At 37.9% G+C, this 19667-nt stretch overlaps 6 protein-coding genes across 7 annotated transcripts; 4 read left to right on the top strand and 2 right to left on the bottom strand.

The window, feature by feature from the left end:
- Positions 1–1753: 1753 nt before the first annotated feature.
- On the bottom strand, positions 1754–5926 carry LOC140834656 (uncharacterized). Of its 2 annotated transcripts, none has more exons than XM_073199696.1 (5): positions 5494–5926; positions 3788–4314; positions 3258–3404; positions 2574–2690; positions 1754–2474 (listed from the first exon to the last, which is right to left on the bottom strand). In XM_073199696.1, the coding sequence occupies exons 1-5, from the start codon at positions 5780–5782 to the stop codon at positions 1875–1877; spliced, it is 1680 nt and encodes a 559-aa protein (XP_073055797.1). In that variant the 5' UTR covers positions 5783–5926; the 3' UTR covers positions 1754–1874. The 2 variants fall into 2 exon arrangements, with proteins under 2 accessions (XP_073055797.1, XP_073055795.1); XM_073199694.1 differs by having other exon boundaries at positions 3788–4992.
- A 642-nt stretch (positions 5927–6568) lies between these two features.
- On the top strand, positions 6569–12650 carry LOC140834657 (uncharacterized). The gene is given in 10 exon segments (XM_073199697.1): positions 6569–7077; positions 7851–7925; positions 7992–8317; positions 8319–8500; positions 9206–9591; positions 11206–11262; positions 11264–11438; positions 11541–11801; positions 11892–12052; positions 12289–12650. Coding segments are annotated over 8 exon segments (1404 nt in total). The 5' UTR covers positions 6569–6930; the 3' UTR covers positions 11597–11801; positions 11892–12052; positions 12289–12650.
- A 941-nt stretch (positions 12651–13591) lies between these two features.
- LOC140835507 (homeobox-leucine zipper protein HOX22-like) lies at positions 13592–14390 on the top strand. Its single transcript, XM_073200998.1, has 2 exons — positions 13592–13885; positions 14091–14390. The coding sequence occupies exons 1-2, from the start codon at positions 13592–13594 to the stop codon at positions 14388–14390; spliced, it is 594 nt and encodes a 197-aa protein (XP_073057099.1).
- A 12-nt stretch (positions 14391–14402) lies between these two features.
- Positions 14403–16366, top strand: LOC140834658 (uncharacterized). The gene is made up of 2 exons (XM_073199698.1): positions 14403–16179; positions 16253–16366. Exon 1 carries the CDS (start codon positions 15107–15109, stop codon positions 16154–16156), a length of 1050 nt encoding a protein of 349 aa, XP_073055799.1. The 5' UTR covers positions 14403–15106; the 3' UTR covers positions 16157–16179; positions 16253–16366.
- Positions 16367–16472: 106 nt separating this feature from the next.
- LOC140834659 (early nodulin-like protein 8) lies at positions 16473–17651 on the top strand. Its single transcript, XM_073199699.1, has 3 exons — positions 16473–16599; positions 16807–17045; positions 17137–17651. Exons 2-3 carry the CDS (start codon positions 16844–16846, stop codon positions 17505–17507), a joined length of 573 nt encoding a protein of 190 aa, XP_073055800.1. The 5' UTR covers positions 16473–16599; positions 16807–16843; the 3' UTR covers positions 17508–17651.
- Positions 17652–17814: 163 nt separating this feature from the next.
- On the bottom strand, positions 17815–19219 carry LOC140833551 (probable trehalase). Its single transcript, XM_073197882.1, has 3 exons — positions 18705–19219; positions 18224–18343; positions 17815–18126 (listed from the first exon to the last, which is right to left on the bottom strand). Exons 1-3 carry the CDS (start codon positions 18707–18709, stop codon positions 18021–18023), a joined length of 231 nt encoding a protein of 76 aa, XP_073053983.1. The 5' UTR covers positions 18710–19219; the 3' UTR covers positions 17815–18020.
- Between the last annotated feature and the right edge of the window lie 448 nt (positions 19220–19667).

Raw genomic sequence — 19667 nt, forward strand, 5'->3', positions numbered from 1 at the left:
TTTAACAGTTTTATTTATTTTTTTGTTTTTCCATTTCATTGCAAAAGCCATGGGTTCAAGAATAAGACTCAAGACGTAATTGTTACACAACAAGGTATTTTGATCCTTTTTGCCCAAGTGTTGTTCTCTCTCGCTGTTTATATACATTGTTCCTTTGTAGTCAGGGACTACAAATTCTTGTAGTTACATTCTTATTATGGTTTGATTTCATTTACTTTTCAAATTTCAATTGCTCTCGCTTTCTTGATTAAGTAGGGGAAAGAGGTGCCTGGGCCTTTCCCCCTCCCCCTTCTTTTTTCAAGTCTATTTTATGAATTGATCTCTACTCCCTATCTGTAAATACCTGTTCCATATCTAACATTTCACTGGATCACAGAATCTATCGAATATGTTCCATCGATTGTGACAAAATCCAAGGACTGATTATCGCACATTGCGCGTATATAATTAATTTCACTAATGTTTCAAAAGATAGATACTTTACGTGAAAATGTGGATATATACAAAGACGTACACTACGTGAAAATGTGGTTGTATACTTAATGTTATATTTCATGAGAACTTATACAAACACGGCAAACCCTCCCATATATCAAGCCGAATCAAATTTTGACTGCAAACCATTCCATCAAGCAAAATCACTTTTTGACTTCGAAACACAAACTAAAAAATCCAATGCCACGACACGGATATTTTTTTCCTTGCAAATAATTCCTTCTTTCGCCTTTCCATGCTGTTACCCACCACCCTCTCTGTTACCCACCACCCTCTGAAAAAGTGATACTAAAATCACGGAGCTTCATGGGCCAAAAGATTATTGAAAACTGTGATCTAAAAAATATAATAATCGACTGCCTTAGTGGCTTTGAAGTGGAATATTTTCAAATAGATAAACATATTCAAATAGTAGTTTTACTTCCATCTCCAACTTTGAATTAAACAGGTATTTCTCCAAAACTTATATGGCATTAAGTAATAATGTGATTGGAGCTATAAACTTCATTGCAATGCTTCTTTCAATACCTATAATCGGAGCAGGAATTTGGCTGGCAACTGAACCAGACAACTCTTGTGTAAAGATTCTACAATGGCCAGTCATCATCCTAGGAATTCTCGTCCTAGTCGTTGCACTCGTTGGTTTTGTAGGAGGATTTTGGAGGATTCCATGGCTGCTAATAGTTTACTTGGTAGCCATGATTATCCTCATAATATTACTTGCATGCTTAGTTGTTTTCATTTACATGGTAACATTAAAAGGGTCGGGTCATCTTGTCCCGAGTCGAACTTACTTAGAATACAGTCTCGACGACTATTCGGATTGGCTCCAACGATGAGTCAGGAGTTATGGAATTAGCATTCATTTGACATGCATTAGTTTAGTTTACCATTTTCTGCTCAACATATGTCATATATGTTCGAAGAATCACACAAATGGGCAGTAAAGCCAATCTAGAGCATCTCCCCCGAAGAAAATGTAAGCATTCATTGAAGTCTGTGAAACGGCGAGCGTTATTTCAAAATAGTGCATGCTTCATGTAATGAATCTCTACTAGTTTGGGAAAGGGTCAGCGGATGCTGACTCCATAGTAACGTATCGAGTGGGAATGGCTTTACTCCGAAAAAATGTTGATAGTACAATCGTACTGTTGTCATATGTTGTTTGGAATGGCTGGTGCTTTACAGATAATATCATCATCTTGATTTTCAAATTTCTCTTTTTTTGTCCCCCTTGATCACCCACCTTTCATTAGTAAAAATAAAATTTAAATATCAAAATTAAAACAACATCGAGTTTTCTGTGCAATATCTTACTCTGTTTCTTCAAAATTTCATAACCATAGAGCAAGCAAGTATTATATACAATAATAATCTATCTACAAAGCAATGGCTTTCTTTAAAAGATTATATGCAGCAAAAATAAGCAACATCACTGCTACTTTTTTCGAAGCTAGCGCCCGGAGATTTATCCTCAAGTGATGGTGTCTCATGAATTGCACCCCGGATTCCCCCAACCAGATAATCCAAGAAACAAGAGAAAATGATACCACTTCAACGGTTTCCTTAGGTCCATACACGCTTCTTATGCCACTTGGCACCTCCACATATGACCAACCATGACCTCCTTGAGTGAAGTGAACCTGGTTTAGCCCAAAACACTCGTTCATCCAACTCGATAAATTGACGAGAAACTTTGCAAGCCATGCAATCTCATCATCAGAGATGGGACGTTTCATCGAGTCACCCTTGTATCTAATCTCAGCCCCCATTTGGTTACCGGGTCCTCTTGGCTTGAAGATTTCATGGCATGATTGATGGCAGTGTCTGAACTCCAATGCTTCAGATGACGACTTTATAATTGGGCCTCCAAACAACTGGTTTACTTGGGCTTTCAGCGAGTCGAGATTTTGTAGATTCTGAACAACATTGTTTCCAGAAAGTGATTGCAGCTCAGACTCCGCTCGCAACAGAAAGAGCTGGGGAAAAAAGTCTCACAGGTAAACACAATGTGAAGTGAAGCACGGGGTGTGGGCGGGTTAAAAAAGTAGCAAGATTAGAATTTATATAGTTCAAACCTGAAGCAAATGATGTCCACCGTCTTCACCATCAGCAAACAGTTGTAGATCTTTGTTCCAGTTCTCACATAAAAAAGATCCATCTGCATTGTTCTCGCATAGGCCATACTCCCAATCCTAAATGTCTCCAAAACCAGCAAAATTTATATACAGGCTGTAGTATCGATGTACACATTCTAAAAACTAGTTTTCTATGTCACAATATAGACTAGAATAATGCTTCCTAACCCTAACGAATACACTTTCGAAAACTATTTCAATCTGCCGCGAGACGTCTGATAATGTTTCCTTAATCCAAATGAACACAACTTCGAAATTATTTAAATCTGGCAACGAGACAGTCCGTGATGCCTTTGCATTTGTATTAGAAGAGTGGCCAAAATTTGAAAGCAATAATGAAATCCCTTAGCAGCCACAATGGCTTTTATCTGGATAATGATCAGGAGACTCAAAACTTATAACAGAGAGCAAGCATACAAAGAAAATGAGAACTAATTGACGTGTTTACAAAGGCATAAAAAATCTGAAGTGAAACGTTAAAGACACCAGGGACATAATATACACGATATTTTTCCCTCCAATAATAGAGAGGTGATCTTCAGAACTAACATTTAGGGGAAAAATTCCTGGAAGAAAAGGTCTAGACTTGGAACATCTGACAAAAAAACGAAAGCAAAGGCGTACCTGCAACTGCTGGCGAATTGTGGGAACAAATCTGTTTAAAGTGTCAAGCATCGATTTAGATGATCCTGTAACTTTTGAATGGTAAACAATATCTGTGTTTTTTAAGAGATCCATCAGCTCATTAGACGAAGTTAAGATGTTGATAACCTGCGAAAAAAATTGATAAAATAATAGTTCAGGTAAACGGTACTACTGGAGATAATGCAAATAGTATAAATTTTTATTTTTAGTTTTTGATTATTTAGTACAGGAAGAAAGAAAAACTGTTTGGTAGCGAGAAATAGAAGTGGAATGTACAGGGAAAAAAAAGCAGAAAATACAAAACATAATTAATCAAATTTCTTGCGAAGACCGTAGATGTCAAGTTATATACAAGTTAACATTCTTGCCGTTTGATTGGTGACATTTTTTTGCATGTTTTTCACTCACGGAAAAAAAACATAAACTAATGATGTTTTAATGCAAAATGAGAGTGAAACAGATTAATGAAACAAAAAGCTATCTTGAAATGTTTCTGGAGAGAAATAGACCTTTGCAACCATCTGAACTATAACTTCTGTATCCGTGTGCAGGAACTTGTGTGCAAATCCAATAAAATGCACGACTAAAGAGCTGTAAAACAGGTAGTTGGCCAAGACATATCCCTGCCAAGAAGCCGAGTATTCATGAGATGTTACTCTTGTGATGCTTTTGGCTGTTTTATTTGAGATTCCAGAAAGTTCATCAAGATCAGGAAACTCTTCAAAACTAATGGACCAAGGTTCCATGTGATTAACCCAAAGCGAAAAAACTTGCGATGCATTCTTTATAGATGTTCCCACAGGACAAAACAGAAATGTTCTCAAAATAAATCTGTATAAAGGCCTCTGAATCAGCAAGTTCCAAGATCCATTGGAATGCACGCTAGGTGCAGCATCACTTGACTTGACAATATCAACCAAACCTGATACCCTCCATCCAGGACTCCCAACTTGATCAATCTGATCAGACTCTTTTGACGGTGGGATCGAATTCAAATTCAGATACTTGACAAAAACATTTAACACATCAGCGAGTCCTGCAGTAGGTGGAGTTTCACCCAGAACAGAGTTAAGAGGAAAAGTTATTCCAAAGGACTTGCACAAACCCACAGGCAGGGGTGAAAAGTCATTATCAACCAACCAAAAATGGATAAATGTATAAACCACAAATTCTGCCCGCTCGATCGCCGAATTATCATAACCAGTAGAATAATGCAGTATGGACCGATAATATGCTTGATGCATATTCAGATCGCCAAAAGGAACAAATGAATGAAGATAGATGTATATTAGCTGTATATACAAATTACTCTCGGTCTTCTTTTCTGTTCCACGTTTGGCATTTGAAAGACCAGGGATTGATTTAGACCAGTTCTCCAACCTAAATTTTTTAGTTCTCTGAACCTTCACAACCTCGGTAGTCTCACTATTTCCTCTACAAATAGGAGAATAAGCAAACCAAAAGAAGTAGTATTCAAAAACATTTAATTGCACCTGATTTGAATAGGCCTTAACTGAATCTTCCTTAACCCTACTCGCGAACAAGGGGCATAAGTTAGCCAAACCTAAATAATCTCGTCGATTTTGAAGCATGTACCTAACCCATTCTGGAAGGCGTTCAACTGGAAAAACATACTTAACAAGAGACATTCGGTCCACTTCATAGATTGAGGACAACAACACTCCATTTGGTGATAGAAGGTTCAAGAGTTTACCTGCAAGCACACAAATGCATGGGACATAGGGAAAAACATATCAGTCTTCCCGAAAAATTTGAAAAAATCCCAATAACAAAATATGAACAACGAAAAGGAACATGCAAATCTTCCATTGATTTTCAAAATCTCCAAGTAAACACGTCTAAAATAAATAAAAGAAAACTGAAAACTACGGAAGAAATATAATGAAAATAAATGCGTCACTGTCTATCTTAGTTGATACAACAAGCCAAAAGAAGAAACAAAATCATATCAACAATCGACAACTACAATGCAATAACACTTCACAGTTCCAGAAAGGAAACAGCTGAAATTAAAAACGTCAAATTATCACCATAAAACGGATCTTCGTACATAATCCTATATCGACTAAGCGAGTAAAGCCACGAAAAAGCATCATAAATTCCCGAGATCTTGCGAAAGTCAGCTCGTCAACGCAGCATTTCAAAATCAATAAGAAAACCAAATCACGACATCGGTGCGAACATATAACCTAACCTGTAAGCTCCAAATCATTTTCCGTAGCAGCAATATCGATCCATCCGTTAGTAAAGTGACGCCTCAGAGCTGAAGGAGGCGACGAATCATCAAAGCCAAAGAGCCTGCAAATTAGAGACGGGAAAGTGATGGAGAAAAACCATCTCTGTTGGTTGGGGGTGTGCCTCCGGAGAAAGGACTCCACGGCAGAGCAAGCGTCGGAAATCTGTGGCGGAGACCTCGCGGCGGCTACGGCCGAGGCCAGCTCCGTGCACTTGTTCTGCGTGTCGGTGGCGTACGAATGAAGCATCGTGTGTGCGTTGAAATATGTACGTACGGCGAGGGTTTTGAGGAGATTTTGATTTTTGAATGAGGGCAAGGGGTAATGGCGCGTTGCAGGAGAAGAAGCTGGGAAGAAGGTGACGTGGCGTTGGGGCTGGGCTGGGTCGATCTTCATATATATATATATGGACGAAAGAGCGCAGGAGAGGTCAAAATGAACGCGACACGTGTAATTTGTAAAGCAAGTCATAATATACTAGATATATGATAAACTATTTTAATGATTTTTTTGTTAAATTATCCGCCACTAAAACTGCTTCATTTGTTGCCAACATCATTCCCCCATCAACAAGAAACTCGTCACTGTCACCATACAAGACTGTTGACTTTTAAAAAGAGATAATATCGGCCTTAAAATGCTATTTAGACCACATTTTTAGAGTCCAAAGCTCTAAACACAAGATATTATACAAGGTAAAAACTTGTGTGAGACGATCTCACGGATCGTATTTGTGAGACAGATATTTTATTTGGATTATCCATGAAAAAATATGAAAAAATATTATTTTTTATGCTAATAGTATTATTTTTTATTGTGAATAATCGTAAGGTTAACCCGTCTCACAGATTAAGATTCATGAGATGGTCTCACATATGAGACTAGGATTAATTGAACATTGAAATTGAGATGTCAAAGTTTTAAAATAGAGAAAATTACAAAATTTTATGTTATTTATTTTTTCCTCTATTTTATTTATGTATCAAAGAAATTTCATTTAAACTAAATTAATAAATGTATGTAAAAAAGTATATATGTATAATTATATAATTGGCTGACATCGAAGTAAGGTCAGCGACAGGCGGCGACCGCCATTTCCGAGCCAACCTTCAACTTTGAGCTCTCATAACGCCGTCTCCAACCATGGCGTCGAGGAAGGCAATGTCAACGCCGGAGCCTTTTCAAAGGTTGTCTCCAGAACACCAAAAACGTACTCAAAATACAAGAAATTCGAAGAAGTTCGAGAAAGGAGGCGGAGAAAATGGGAGTTCTAATACGGGACCCGGCTTAAGATCGAGGCTTGATTCGAATTATGACAATATACACGATTTAGAGGATGATTCTGAAAGTTTGATAATTTCAAGATTGAATCTTGATTGTGATGGAGGTAAAAAGTGATGGAGAATGTTGAAGGGTCTCGTTCTTATGACAATAATGATTTGGATAATGCTGGTAAACCGCTGGAGGAGCTTAGAACTAGAGTTGAAGAGCCAGAGTTGTCGGAGGAGCAGATGAGCGTCAATATTCAGCGGCAGGAGGATGAGGTACTCAGTCAACAATGCTTGTATTTTGTTCGATCTCGAGAAATATTGTATGTGCCTTTTTTGTTTCTCTGTTATTTTTTCGTTTTTTATTTGATAAATGTGCTTCTCCAATGGAGGATTCACCTCTCTGTCTGGTGCGACGAGATCAGCTATATACTTTTGTATCGCTATGAAACTCTTGCTATATTACCTGGTGAAATCTTTGTATTATAATTACATAACTTCTACGAAGAAGTATATCCTTGTTTGTATGATTGATCTAAAAAAGCTAGCAGCCTTCTATAGCAAAACTTAAGCATCTTGAAACTAATCTAAAATGGAGGAACAGGGCTACTTTGCTAACACATTTGATGCTATTGAAGCTAGAAGACTCAGTTACAAATGTGGAAAACTTACCTTGATGATTACCTAAGTAAAGCATTTTAGATTTACTCACCTTGCTCATCACCTAAGTAATTTTTTTGAGAAAAATTATGTAGATTTTATCTCTCCAAAATGATTATTTTAACAAACTTTTTCATTTTTTAAAACATGTACGTATAAAAATAACATTTTTACCAGATATTCTCAGTTACATGTGAAGTGTTGCTTCGTTGCTTGTATGTCAATGAACAAGGCCATAGCATGCATCAGTGGAACAGCTATGTTTTTTCTTTTGTTTGATCCTTGTTAGATGTTGGCTAGGTCTTTGGAGCACGTAGATTTTGTACGTCTGTTTACACTTCACACTGCAGTGATCTATCTCTCAATGTCTGTGTTTTTTATTCTTGCAGCTGCTAGCTCTGGATTACATTTATGGAGATGATATTGTCGTCTTAGACAACCAGAGTGGCTTCAAGTCGTTCCAGGTTATTTCACAATTGATAAATATATTTTTTGTAGAAAGAAGTTCTAACATTGATTTTGTTTTGCAGATTCATGTCCATGTTGAAGTGCCAAAGGGTCTTAACGTTGTTGCAAAGTTTTGCTCCTCCGACAGCCTTGAGAAAAGAGATGGCTGCTCTCTGGATTTCTCATACTCTTTCACTGTTGAATATCTTCCACCAGTTATATTGTCATGTTTACTATCTAAATCATATCCTAGCAACCTAGCTCCTCACATTACCTTATCTGCTCAATGGCTGAATTCTGCTAAAATCTCCGATCTCTGCTGCAAGTTCGATTCTATTTGGAAAGAACAAGCAGGCCAAGAGATTATTTACCAATGGGTGGAGTGGTTACGCTGTTGTAACCTCTCTTATCTTTGACCATGAGATGATTCTTGGGCCTTATGATGTAAAGAATGGAGATATATGGGCAATGGGTGGAAGTGTGTCCCCTGATGTTGACATTCCTCTACTGAAGAGTTACAATGATGAACAGAGCCATGAGAATTTCTGCAGAAACATTCAAGAATGCAAAATTTGTTTTGGCGAGTTTTCTGGTATTTAATCTAGCTCTCTGCAACTATTGTATAATGAGTGGTTTATTTACTTCATATTCCCTGATCATAGTAAGAGTGTATGTGGTTTAATGACATTGTTGTCCCACAATTTGTTTCATCCACTCACAGAATCAAGCTCTATCGGGAGAGTATATAAACCTGCTGGATCTTTTGGTTTAGGTAGCATTGAAGTAGTGTGTTGTGGGATGGATTGATTAGATAATATCATGAAGTCTCGAATTATGAAAGACAAGTGTTGGAAAACCTAGTTGAGCTCCATTTTCTATCAATTAAATCTCAATTTTATGGAATAAAATATTTTTCTCAATGGTAGCCTTGATATAATTGGTTATATATTTTATGGATTATATTAGTCCTTATTGAATCTCTACTCCTAATTTAAAGGGAGATATTGAATCATGTAATTCTTCAATCATGAAAATCAATGAACAAGATTATTGCTTCCACATTTTCTTGCTAGAAGACATGCCTAGAAATCTAGGACCATTGGGAGCTTAAAAATGTGTTAAAGATGTCAGGGTTTGGTGTTACGATACGTCAGGCAAGCTCGGGTTACAGAAGATGATCTGGGAGTTTAACTTTTGAATTGGAAAATAGCTAGAATCTTAAATATAATATCAGCTCAGAAATTGGCATTCTTATGATGCTTTGAAAATAGTTTCTTGCATTGTTGACTTTCACCAGGCTCAAAGTTCATCAGGCTTCCATGTCAGCTCTATTATTGCTGGAAATGTATGAAAACTTTTTCTGACATGCATGTAAAGGAGGGAACGGTAATGAAACTGCAATGCCCTTTCACAAAATGTGGGGGCATAATTCCACCTGGTCTACTTAAAAGATTACTGGGTGAAGAAGAGTTTGAAAACTGGGAATCCCTTATGTTACAGAAAGCACTTGATTTAATGTCAGATGTTGTTTACTGCCCGAGATGTGAGACAGCCAGCCTTGAGGATGAAGATCACCATGCGCAGTGCTCGAATTGCTACTATAGCTATTGTTCACTTTGCAGGGAGCGGCGCCATGTTGGAGTTGCATGTATGACACCAGAGATGAAATTACTTGTTCTCCAGGTTTGGAGTTTCCATGTTATGTAAACTTTATTTACGTTAATTTTGATGCTAGTGTGAAGCAGAACTTGTGGTTCAAATCTGGATATAATGAAAAACCCACAATACTATTTCACAATGCAGCAGAGTGTCAAAAGTCAAGTAAGATGTATTCAGTGTATATGCAGATTGTAAAATATGATTATCTTTAAGGAAGCCCTCGTGAATTCTCTTATTTAAAAGGTGTTCTGATTTTTCATTCCAAGAAACTTAAATCAGAAGTTAGTAATTATTACACTAACTTACCCTTGGCATGTTAAAAAATTGAATTACTATTTATTTTGTTAGTTTTGATCGGCTATCGTGTCACCTAATATTTTTGTAGATAAATCCACAGATTGCATTTTTTTTTGTATTTGGAAGTATTTTTTGGTTGTGCTTGCATAATTTCAACTGTGATGTATTTGAAATCATGAAAAAATGGTTGATGATTAAGTTTACAAATGAAAATATTATTTCACGAAACATAAATTTGTTACCTCTTCTCGTCGAATCTAAAATATGGGTCTTGAATCTCGAACAACAGCAGCAAAAGTATTAAGTCGAGGCAAGGATTCTCCTTTGTCCGCAAGACGAAATTACCCGTATCAAAGTGCTATACGTTTCAGGCAATCGTCCCCAAGATACAACGACTTCAAATCAAAACTTTGCAGCACCACAAAGCCTTGATATCAGCGAACGAATTATATGCAAGATATCTCAAGTATTTCGAAAATTGAATGCAGCAAAATGACAAGAAGTAATGCAAGGCAAGATGATCAGCAGCCTTCGAAATGTGGTGATAGGATTTATTTATAGATGGTCACCGGACACGTAGAGGAGACACATTTCTCCAGACCGGATGCTTCGAAGAGACACCATTCTAGGCAAGGGATACATTGGTTGGGGCGAAAAACTGATGCCATGACCGCCAAAGGACGCGCATTTTTCCAGAATCAGCGTTGCGCGCGCAGCCGCGCGACAACACGCGCGGCCGCGCGCGATACACTGTAATTGTGCAGCGCACGCACAGTAAGGCGCCCGCGCCCGCGCGGCCTATTCTGGACGAATGCGCACATTCCAGTGACATGCTCGCATCCGCGCGGGATGTGGCGCCCCCGCGCGGCCAGTTCTGTCCGAGTGCGCACCATGCACTCTTGTGTGCATCCATGTTGAGTTAACATTTAGCTTCCAAATAAATTTGGTCAAAGACCGCACCGCACCGACCCGAGACGAGCGCGCGCGTGTGTGTTTCACCGAGACACAGCCTATTAGCGTCTTCCCCTTCTAAAAACTTCTGGTATCCCTTGGGGCCCAAACCCCTATTCAAACTTGGAGCTTATTAGGGACACTTCATTTGGTGATTTTCTCAATGTGGGACAAACCACATTTGAGACATCCCACTTCCCTTTACAACTCCTCACTCTTCCTCTTATTTCCTCTTCGGGAAAACTTCATTTATCCAACAAAATTTAATTTAGTTTTCCAACTGTTAAATTATGTTCATAGTTTCTTCTTCATCTGTTTCTCCTGCGTTTTGTAAGTACCTTTCTAGAACTGGTATATTTACTTTTGCTGGGTTCTTGACCTTAATATCAGGAGCGACAAAATTCATGTCAAATGAAAGATGAACAAAGGCGTCGAGAGCGAGATATGATCATTGATCAGTCAGATTCTTAGTGTAAGGGAGATAAATCGTTTCGCAAAACAATGCCCCTCTTGTAAGATGGCTATATCGCGTATTGAAGGCTGCAATAAGATGGTGTGCAATAATTGTGGGCAATATTTTTGCTACCGTTATAATCAGGCAATTTCCGGATATGAAATTTCAGGTTTGCTGTCTGCTTGGACACAATATAGTTCAATTCTGTTTGAAAATCTATCTGTTATTATCTGTTGAACTTTCTGAATATATGATATTTCATTTAACGTAGGAATGGAAACTGTGAACTTTTCCCAGCAGAAGAAATTCAGAAATGGGATGAGATGAATGGTCGGCAAGTTGCTGGACAAATGCAAGCACAACTATTTGCTGATCATGCTCATCCGTGTCCTAATTGTGGTCAGGACAATGTAAAGGTGAGTGAAAGTATCGACTCATTTATTTGATTGATATGAAGTAGTTGGATTTTGTAGGAACAATTTCAGTATTGCCATGTCTCAAGTCACAAGAGGAAGCAACGACTTGGATACAAGTAGGAAACTGCTACACAATACTATCGGATCAATTTTATCATTATCGAACAGAAATAAATGGAGCAAATAACGGTTTGTTGAAAGTGTAGGTGTGAAATCATTAAGAAAGAGGAAAGTGTATTTGTTGGCAGGCATAACAAACGATCCATTTATCTAAATTGTTGGTGCATCGTGAATAAGCAAGGTTTGATTTGTTGAAGGGGTGTCGCAAGAACTTGTGAGCATGAGCAACAATTGTCGGATTTTTGTGGTGCTTATTTTTACTCTGTTAGAAGTTGTAGCAGTAAATTTTTTTAAAAAAATTACAGTTTCGTCCCTTCCATTGTTTACATAACCATGGGTTTGGATAGTCTCCTAATTGCAAATTCTCATTGCTTTTATTCTATACAAACTATCTTATTTTCAGAATTATTCATTTGTCTTATTCATTTGTCTAAGTTCTTGGTCAACTATTGCCTTTGCCTAATTTTGTTGTAATCTTGACAGGTGGGTAATAAGAATCATATATTTTGTTGGGCATGCCAAAACCATTACTGCTACTTGTGTAGGAAAATGGTGAGGCGCAGCTCTCAGCATTATGGCCCAAAGGGTTGTTTGGTAGATTTCAACGCGTTACACGGCTCAATGTACAAGGTAGAAGAGGCTGTACCAAAGTACAATCTATATTCCTCATGAATTTTTCTTCCTTCTTTACACCAGCAACCGATTCGTGCGCGCGCGCATATCGTGTCGATTATTTTTCTACTTTGTTTGGGGACAAATGATTTTGTTAATGATTTAAAATAATAAAATTTAATGTATTGTATCATTATCCAAAGGAAATAAGTATCTAAAGAATTGATTGAATAGTTAGTGACTAAAATTAGTTATGCTAAGAGGTATTTTTCTGGAAATCAAAGAGGCCGCATGCTATGCCCGAAGTGAACACTATGACCCTTCAGTTTTGTATATAATCATCGATGAGCAAAACATGTGGATTCTTGTTTGGCCCTCAAATAACTTTTATTTTTTGAAACTACATCGGAAGTCGGGTATTGAATACACGTTTAATTAACCTGTTTTGGATTATCAAGGAGAGATCTTAGTTCAATTACAACTGTACACAAATGTAAAACGAGTTTAATATTATTTGAAGAAATCATCTTGAAAATTCTCCTAAACGACTAATGCCATTGGAGACCTTACTCAAGAAAATTCCTCAAATCAACGGCAAGGAAGCGTCCAAATATCTAAAAGACGCCAGGGCACGTGGCACGAATCCATTCGTTTCCATTGGACAGCACAGACCAATGTTGTCTCCTTACAAAAATGATTTCATTCAACGTGTCGACCTGACAGTGACGTTCTCTAATTTCGACATATTTATCTGATTCCTTGAACCGATACTTAATCTTATTCGAGCCAAAATTTTGTGGAGTAGGTCTGAGTTCAATACAAATCTCACCCAGTTAATTTAAATGATTTTGTTACTACATATATCAGTAACAAACCAGGAATCTCGACCTTATGATTGTTTGTGTATGTATATATTTTCGTTTCTTGAAATAGTTTTTCAGACACAAAGTTTTACTTGGATTATAATTTCTACAAAAAGAAATTTTGTTAGGCAAAGCGGACACTTGTTATCTCAAAAGGCACAAGTTTTAGGTCGAGGCCCACCAACATGAACAATAACATACGCACCATATATTGGGCATCAAAGCTTCAATAGTCTCGCTCGCCAAACGAATCATATACATTCCTAGGAATTCGGAGTTACCAGGGTAGAGTGGTAAGCAACTTAGAATTCATGTCTACTACTAAGAGGAGCAAAAACAAGAGCAGACGGTTTAGTGATGAACAGATCAAGTCTTTGGAGACGATGTTCGACTCAGAATCGAGGCCAGAGCTACGCCTGAAAATGAACTTGGCTAACAAGCTTGGGCTGCAGCCTAGACAAGTTGGCATTTGGTTCCAGAACAAAAGGGCCAGATCGAAATCCAAGCATATCGAGAACGAATACGCCATGCTTAAAACAAAGTTCGATGCGTTGTCTTCCCAGTTCGATATTTTGAGGAAAGAGAATCAAACCATGCTCATCCAGGTATATAAATTCTCATATGGTAAATATATATATATATATATATATATATATATATATATATATATATATATATATATATATGTACTGACAGTCAATGTTTTTATTGATGCATTATTACAAGTAATACATGTAAGAAGAAGCTTTATGCGAGAATCTTTCAGACTGTGTAAATATAAGACAAATTTTGTTTCTTCACAAATTTCAGCTGCAGAGGCTTAGGAATATGGCTGGCCAAAAAGATGATGAGGTACAAGACAAATACCAGGATCCCATCAAGACAGCAACTTCTGCGAAGCCCGAAATTCTACGAGCTCATAACAATGAGCTTTTCTTGCCCTCGTCTTATGATGCAGGCAAAACAGTTGATTACATGGAGGAGACTGATTTTCTGAATGTGGCAGACGGTGCACAAGATTCATTAACATCACCGGATAATGGATGCAGCTTCGATTCTTGTACATTTCTTGATAATCCTGGCTGCTGCTCACAGTGGTGGGACTTCTAATTTTGAACTCGAGCCTGAGGACTTTGTGAGACAGCGCACCGTTGTCCTGTAAAGGTTGGAGTATATAGAACTCAGCTACATAAAAAGGGTTTTGCATTTCCATTTATGTCAATTTTACCATATATCCCGACCCCCTATATATGCAGTGTACAGCATCCCAGTTATTGCATTAATACATGATAAAGAGTACAGAATCGAGGATCGGCAAAGTATATTGCTGGTATTCAAAACTTCTATTTATTTTTATCACACGGGTGGCCACTTGAGGGGTCCAGAGATCAGTGATACAACTTAAATAGAATGAATGAGGTGGTGCTCGTTCAATTATCATCTTCTCTAAAGTCTTCGCCGAATGGGAAAAAAAATCAAAAGAAATCAACCAGGTGAAATAATAACGCAAGGACAAACGTCCAATTAAACACATGTCATGACAAAAAACAACAAATGATTTGAATGAGGTTTCCGATTATTTCATTCCAAAACATATGACTGCCTCTTGCCATTCATTAAAAAATATTTTTGTTTTTATTTTTAATTATAGCTTTAAAGAATATTTTAAGATCGTTTTTGTAACCAAATAATATATTTTTTTTAAAAAAATATTTTTAATCCATTGAATTTTGCAACCAAATCAGCTGGTGCTGCCTGCTGTCATTTTTCGGAGAATCGTATATGTATGTGTTTGTTTATCCGCAGAGAGCTCACTTTTACTAACAATGGCGTCCCTATCGTCTCCTCCATTCCGCAGCTCTCTTTCTTCTTCTGCACCGTCACCTCTGAGAAATTCTCAACCACTCACCAATGCCAAATCCATCCCCTCAACAATTCAACACCTTTCATTTCCATCATCGAAAACCCTATTTCCGAGTTTCAAACCCTTCAAATTCGCCGCCTCTTCCTCCACCACAGCCGTCGAAACCGACTCTTCATTGGAGTCTCTCAAATCCCGCCTCAAGAAAGGAGAAACCATCTATGGCATCTTCCTCCTCACATTTTCGCCTACCATTGCCGAGATCGCCGGCTTGGCTGGCTACGACTTCGCCGTTGTGGACATGGAGCACGGTCATGGAGGAATCTCCGATGCACTTCCTTGCCTCCGTGCCCTCGCCGCCGCCAACACCGCAGCCATCCTCCGCCTTCCAGAGTCCTCAGCCGCCTGGGCCAAAAAAGCCCTCGACCTCGGTCCTCAAGGGATCATGTTCCCCATGATCGATAGTCCCAAATCAGCCCGCAAAGCTGTCTCATACTGTCTATTTCCTCCTAAAGGCGTCCGCGGGTCGGCCCACCCGATTGTTCGGGCCTCGGGCTACGGCATTGACGAAGGGTATCTAAGCAACTACGAAGAGGAGTTGTTGATAATGTGCCAGGTGGAATGCGAAGATGGCGTGAAGAAAATCGATGAAATCGCGTCAGTGGACGGCGTTGATTGCATACAGATGGGGCCGCTGGACTTGAGCGCAAGCATGGGGTATTTATGGGACCCAGGGAACAAGAAAGTGAAGGAGGTACTGCGGGAAGCAGAGAAGGCTGTGCTCAAAGCAGGTAAAGCACATTTATCTGGTTTCGTGATGCCGCATGACGGGGCGGAGGAGTTGCAGCGAAGAGGGTATCACATGGTGGCGGGGGCGGCGGATGTGGGTTTGTTTAGAAGTGCGGCGGTGGAGGATGTGAAGAAATTCAAGAAGGCTGCTAATTTAGCGAAACAGAAGCATGACGAGGAGAAGGAGAAGAACGAAGATGACGAGGAGAAATACTGGAGTGAATGAGTTTCCTGCTTAGTGAATGAATGGTCTTTTATCAGATTCTTATTTTTATTTTTTTGCATCATTGTATAAAACTAATTTTCATTCCTCTGGCAATAGGAAATAATGACTTTTTTACTGGGATAATGTTGAAGGGGTAAACGATTCGAGTACAATCTACATCGAGAATATTGTATTCCACGATGATGATTATTGGATTTACAGTCTCATTCACCCGTTGACTACATATCGGTCTTGATTCAAGGGGACAGAATGAAGTTAATCTCTGGTTTTATAGCAAGTTGTTCATAAAATGTCATGATAGAAATAAGAAAAATGAAAAACTTAGAATCTCAAGTGAAGTTGAATCAGAATGATGAACATGGAAGTTGTCCAGAAGCTATGGATGCGCTGTGTTGTATGGAAATGGTCGGCGCAAGCTGCCAAGTTAAATACTTACACAAATGGTATCCAGCTATTGCCGTTCAATCTTTTTCGGTTAAGAAGCAGCACTAAATATAGTTGGCGCAAAAATATTATTTTCTTGAACATGGTTTTTTTGGAATTATTTTTTAAAAATTTTGTGACTTTATCTTCCAATCAGTGTAAACACATCCAATAGTGTGTGTGTATATAAAATATATTTATTTATTTATTCTTTCATACGTTCACAGGATTTTTGTTTCCTCTCTTTAGCTCGAGATTTACCAAATGGCTCATCTCTCAAAGCTTCCAAGATTCATAAATTTCTTTCAACTTTCCATTCTTTTTCTTGCATCAATCCAAACAAGAGTATTGGGCAATACGTACAAAGTTGGAGATTTAGATTCATGGGGGATTCCCACTTCTTCAAATCCACTAATCTACAACATATGGTCAAAAAATCACAATCTCAAGATGGGAGACTCCCTCTGTAAGTACATTTATTCTGAATCACTAGATTCTTCCCGTACATATTGGGGTTAGTGATTCGTGTTTGTTTTGTAATTTGTTTTTGTGGGCAGTTTTCTTGTACCCTCCAAGTCGAGATTCGGTCATCCAAGTCAGAGATGTTGAATCCTACAACAGTTGCAATCTGAAAGATCCAATCTTGCACCTGAACAATGGCAACTCCTTATTCAATATCACGAAGCCCGGAGATTTTTACTTCATCAGTGGAGTCGAAGGGCACTGTGAAAAATCACAGAAGCTTCACATTTTCGTATATGGGAATGGATCTTATCCAATTTCATCTGCGCCGGCACCCGATTCTGCTGCTGCTCCCTCTTATCCTACTGTCTTTGGCTCCATTCCAGTCCCGGCTTCTGCTTCGTCATTCCTCAAGATTCCCGTCTTTATGATTTCTGCTGCAATTATTTCTTCTTATATGCCATAATCTTGTTTTATTTTTGTTTTGATTCATGAAATGATCCTTGAAAGGAGGATTTAATTTGTCGGCATATTGAAATTTATTATCGAGTCTGTCATTTTTATTTTTTTCCATTTGAGTAATAAACTTTCATATGATATATTCCATGAATTATATTGCTTTTTTGGTACCCGATTCTTTGTTATGTATATTTTAAATAAATACACTTTCTTTTTTACAAAAAATATTTTGAAAAATCCCCTTTAATCATGAACATAAAACACCCAACACTATCTTCGAAAAAAAAATAAAGAGGAAATCTAACAATCATCCTAACAAATTTTATATTATACAAAATCCCCTTCAAAGTTGCTACTACAATTATCACGCAGTTGTGTTAAAACTAATTATAAAATTTTAATTTTGTATAAAAATATATATTCTCGGAAATCTCATAATCAATCCTAAAGTTCGAATAGTGGCCCGTAGTGTCCTCAATTTAAACATGAGATTGAATCATTGTCGCATGGTCAGATTGGTTTAACCCGAATCAGCATTTTGTCCCTTCCGATCCGGTGCATCCAACTCCTTATCACCTGTCCGATCGTATATATCTATGACCATTGGACTCGAGAGAGGAGGTTGACTGCAAAATGTACATTATGGAGGAATTTTACATTGGGAAATGGAGTGACTTTCAGTTTTACAAACAGCGTGAAAGAAATTTAGGCAATAGCCCTTACCTCCTATTAGTGTAATATAACCTTGCACCATTCAGAACATAACCAGATTCATGTGCAAGGGAAATAAGATTATAGACAATCCCTTTTGCAGTGTCGTACATTTTACTTGCTAACAATCCCCTGCATCGCACCATGTCAATTACCAACGTGCTGTCAACAGAAGCAAACACGTGATGAACAATAAAAGGAGACACCAAAAAGGATACAAAGAAAAGTAGTTTGAAGTTGAATCAAACCATATTCCATTCTTTGCCAATTTTATCAGATTATAAAAATACTGTAGAGTAAAAAGAAAAAAGTAATAGCCCAAGTGATCACTTAATGTCTCATATGTATATTCTGGTTTTGCCATTGATGCTATACTTGCAGCTGCATCATAATCTCAAGTACGTGAAAACAGACAAGTAGGAATCCAAAAGGCCAAAGGCAACACAAAAAACGAAGAAGGAAAGTAAAAACAAACCCCCAGAACAAAAAAAACCTCATCACCCAATAAGAGTCCCAGTGATAAACCTCCCGAAACCTGGATCCAGGAATTATAACCGGGCTCTTCAGCGGCAGCAACGTATGATAATCGGGCAGGTGAAAAACCCCGTTCGAAACTTTCCTGTTCAAATTACTCCAAAGGGAATGCACTTTCAAATTACTCCAGACATTAACCGGTAGCCCGCAGAAATAAAAACCAAAAAAATAAAGTTCGGAAAGATTTAATCTAATCTCGTCCAAGATTCTGAAAATCTAGACCTAGCAAATCAGGACTTTATTCTTCTCCTGTAAATAACATGTTTCATTTATTTATTATGGACTCATGATTCACTCACTCCACGCACAGTATTCTTTTAGTTTTTTGTTCTCTAACTTGAGCGTCGGAGTCGACCCCCTTCTGACGTTATTGTTTGTACTTCAGGATTACGAAAGTTCGATCTGAGCTCCCCAAGTGAATATCCGACCTCCCAACTACCATCCCCGATTTCAACAACATCAGCCATGATGACTGGCACTGCTGTAAACGAGAAAATCAGAGCTACTACAAGATTCAGTATAGCGTTTTGAGCCATTTCTATTTGAAATTTAAGTTTTATCGTAAAAACAACGGCTTGATGTCATGTATCTGTATTTGTAATCGCTTTTTGAAAAGAAAAATTATTTGATATTCAAGTTTTTAAGCTAAATAATATTTATTTTGTGATGTATATTGTACACATCTTTGTGTGATTGCATATATGGTTGGGTTTTTACGCGCATGAATGTTAAGAAGATAAATAAACAACACAGATTGAAGCAAACAATGGCCGGCGATCGGATGCTACGAGAGGAAAGAAAGATTTGACCATCTTCTAATTTATTTATATTATAAATTTATAACTTTGGAAAAAAAATGTCATTTTGGTATGATATGTTTGACTCATTACTATTTTAATCTTATAAATTTTAATTTTAGTAT

Source organism: Primulina eburnea, chromosome 6 (assembly GCF_022965805.1).
Source record: "Primulina eburnea isolate SZY01 chromosome 6, ASM2296580v1, whole genome shotgun sequence".
Taxonomy (NCBI): Eukaryota; Viridiplantae; Streptophyta; class Magnoliopsida; order Lamiales; family Gesneriaceae; genus Primulina; species Primulina eburnea.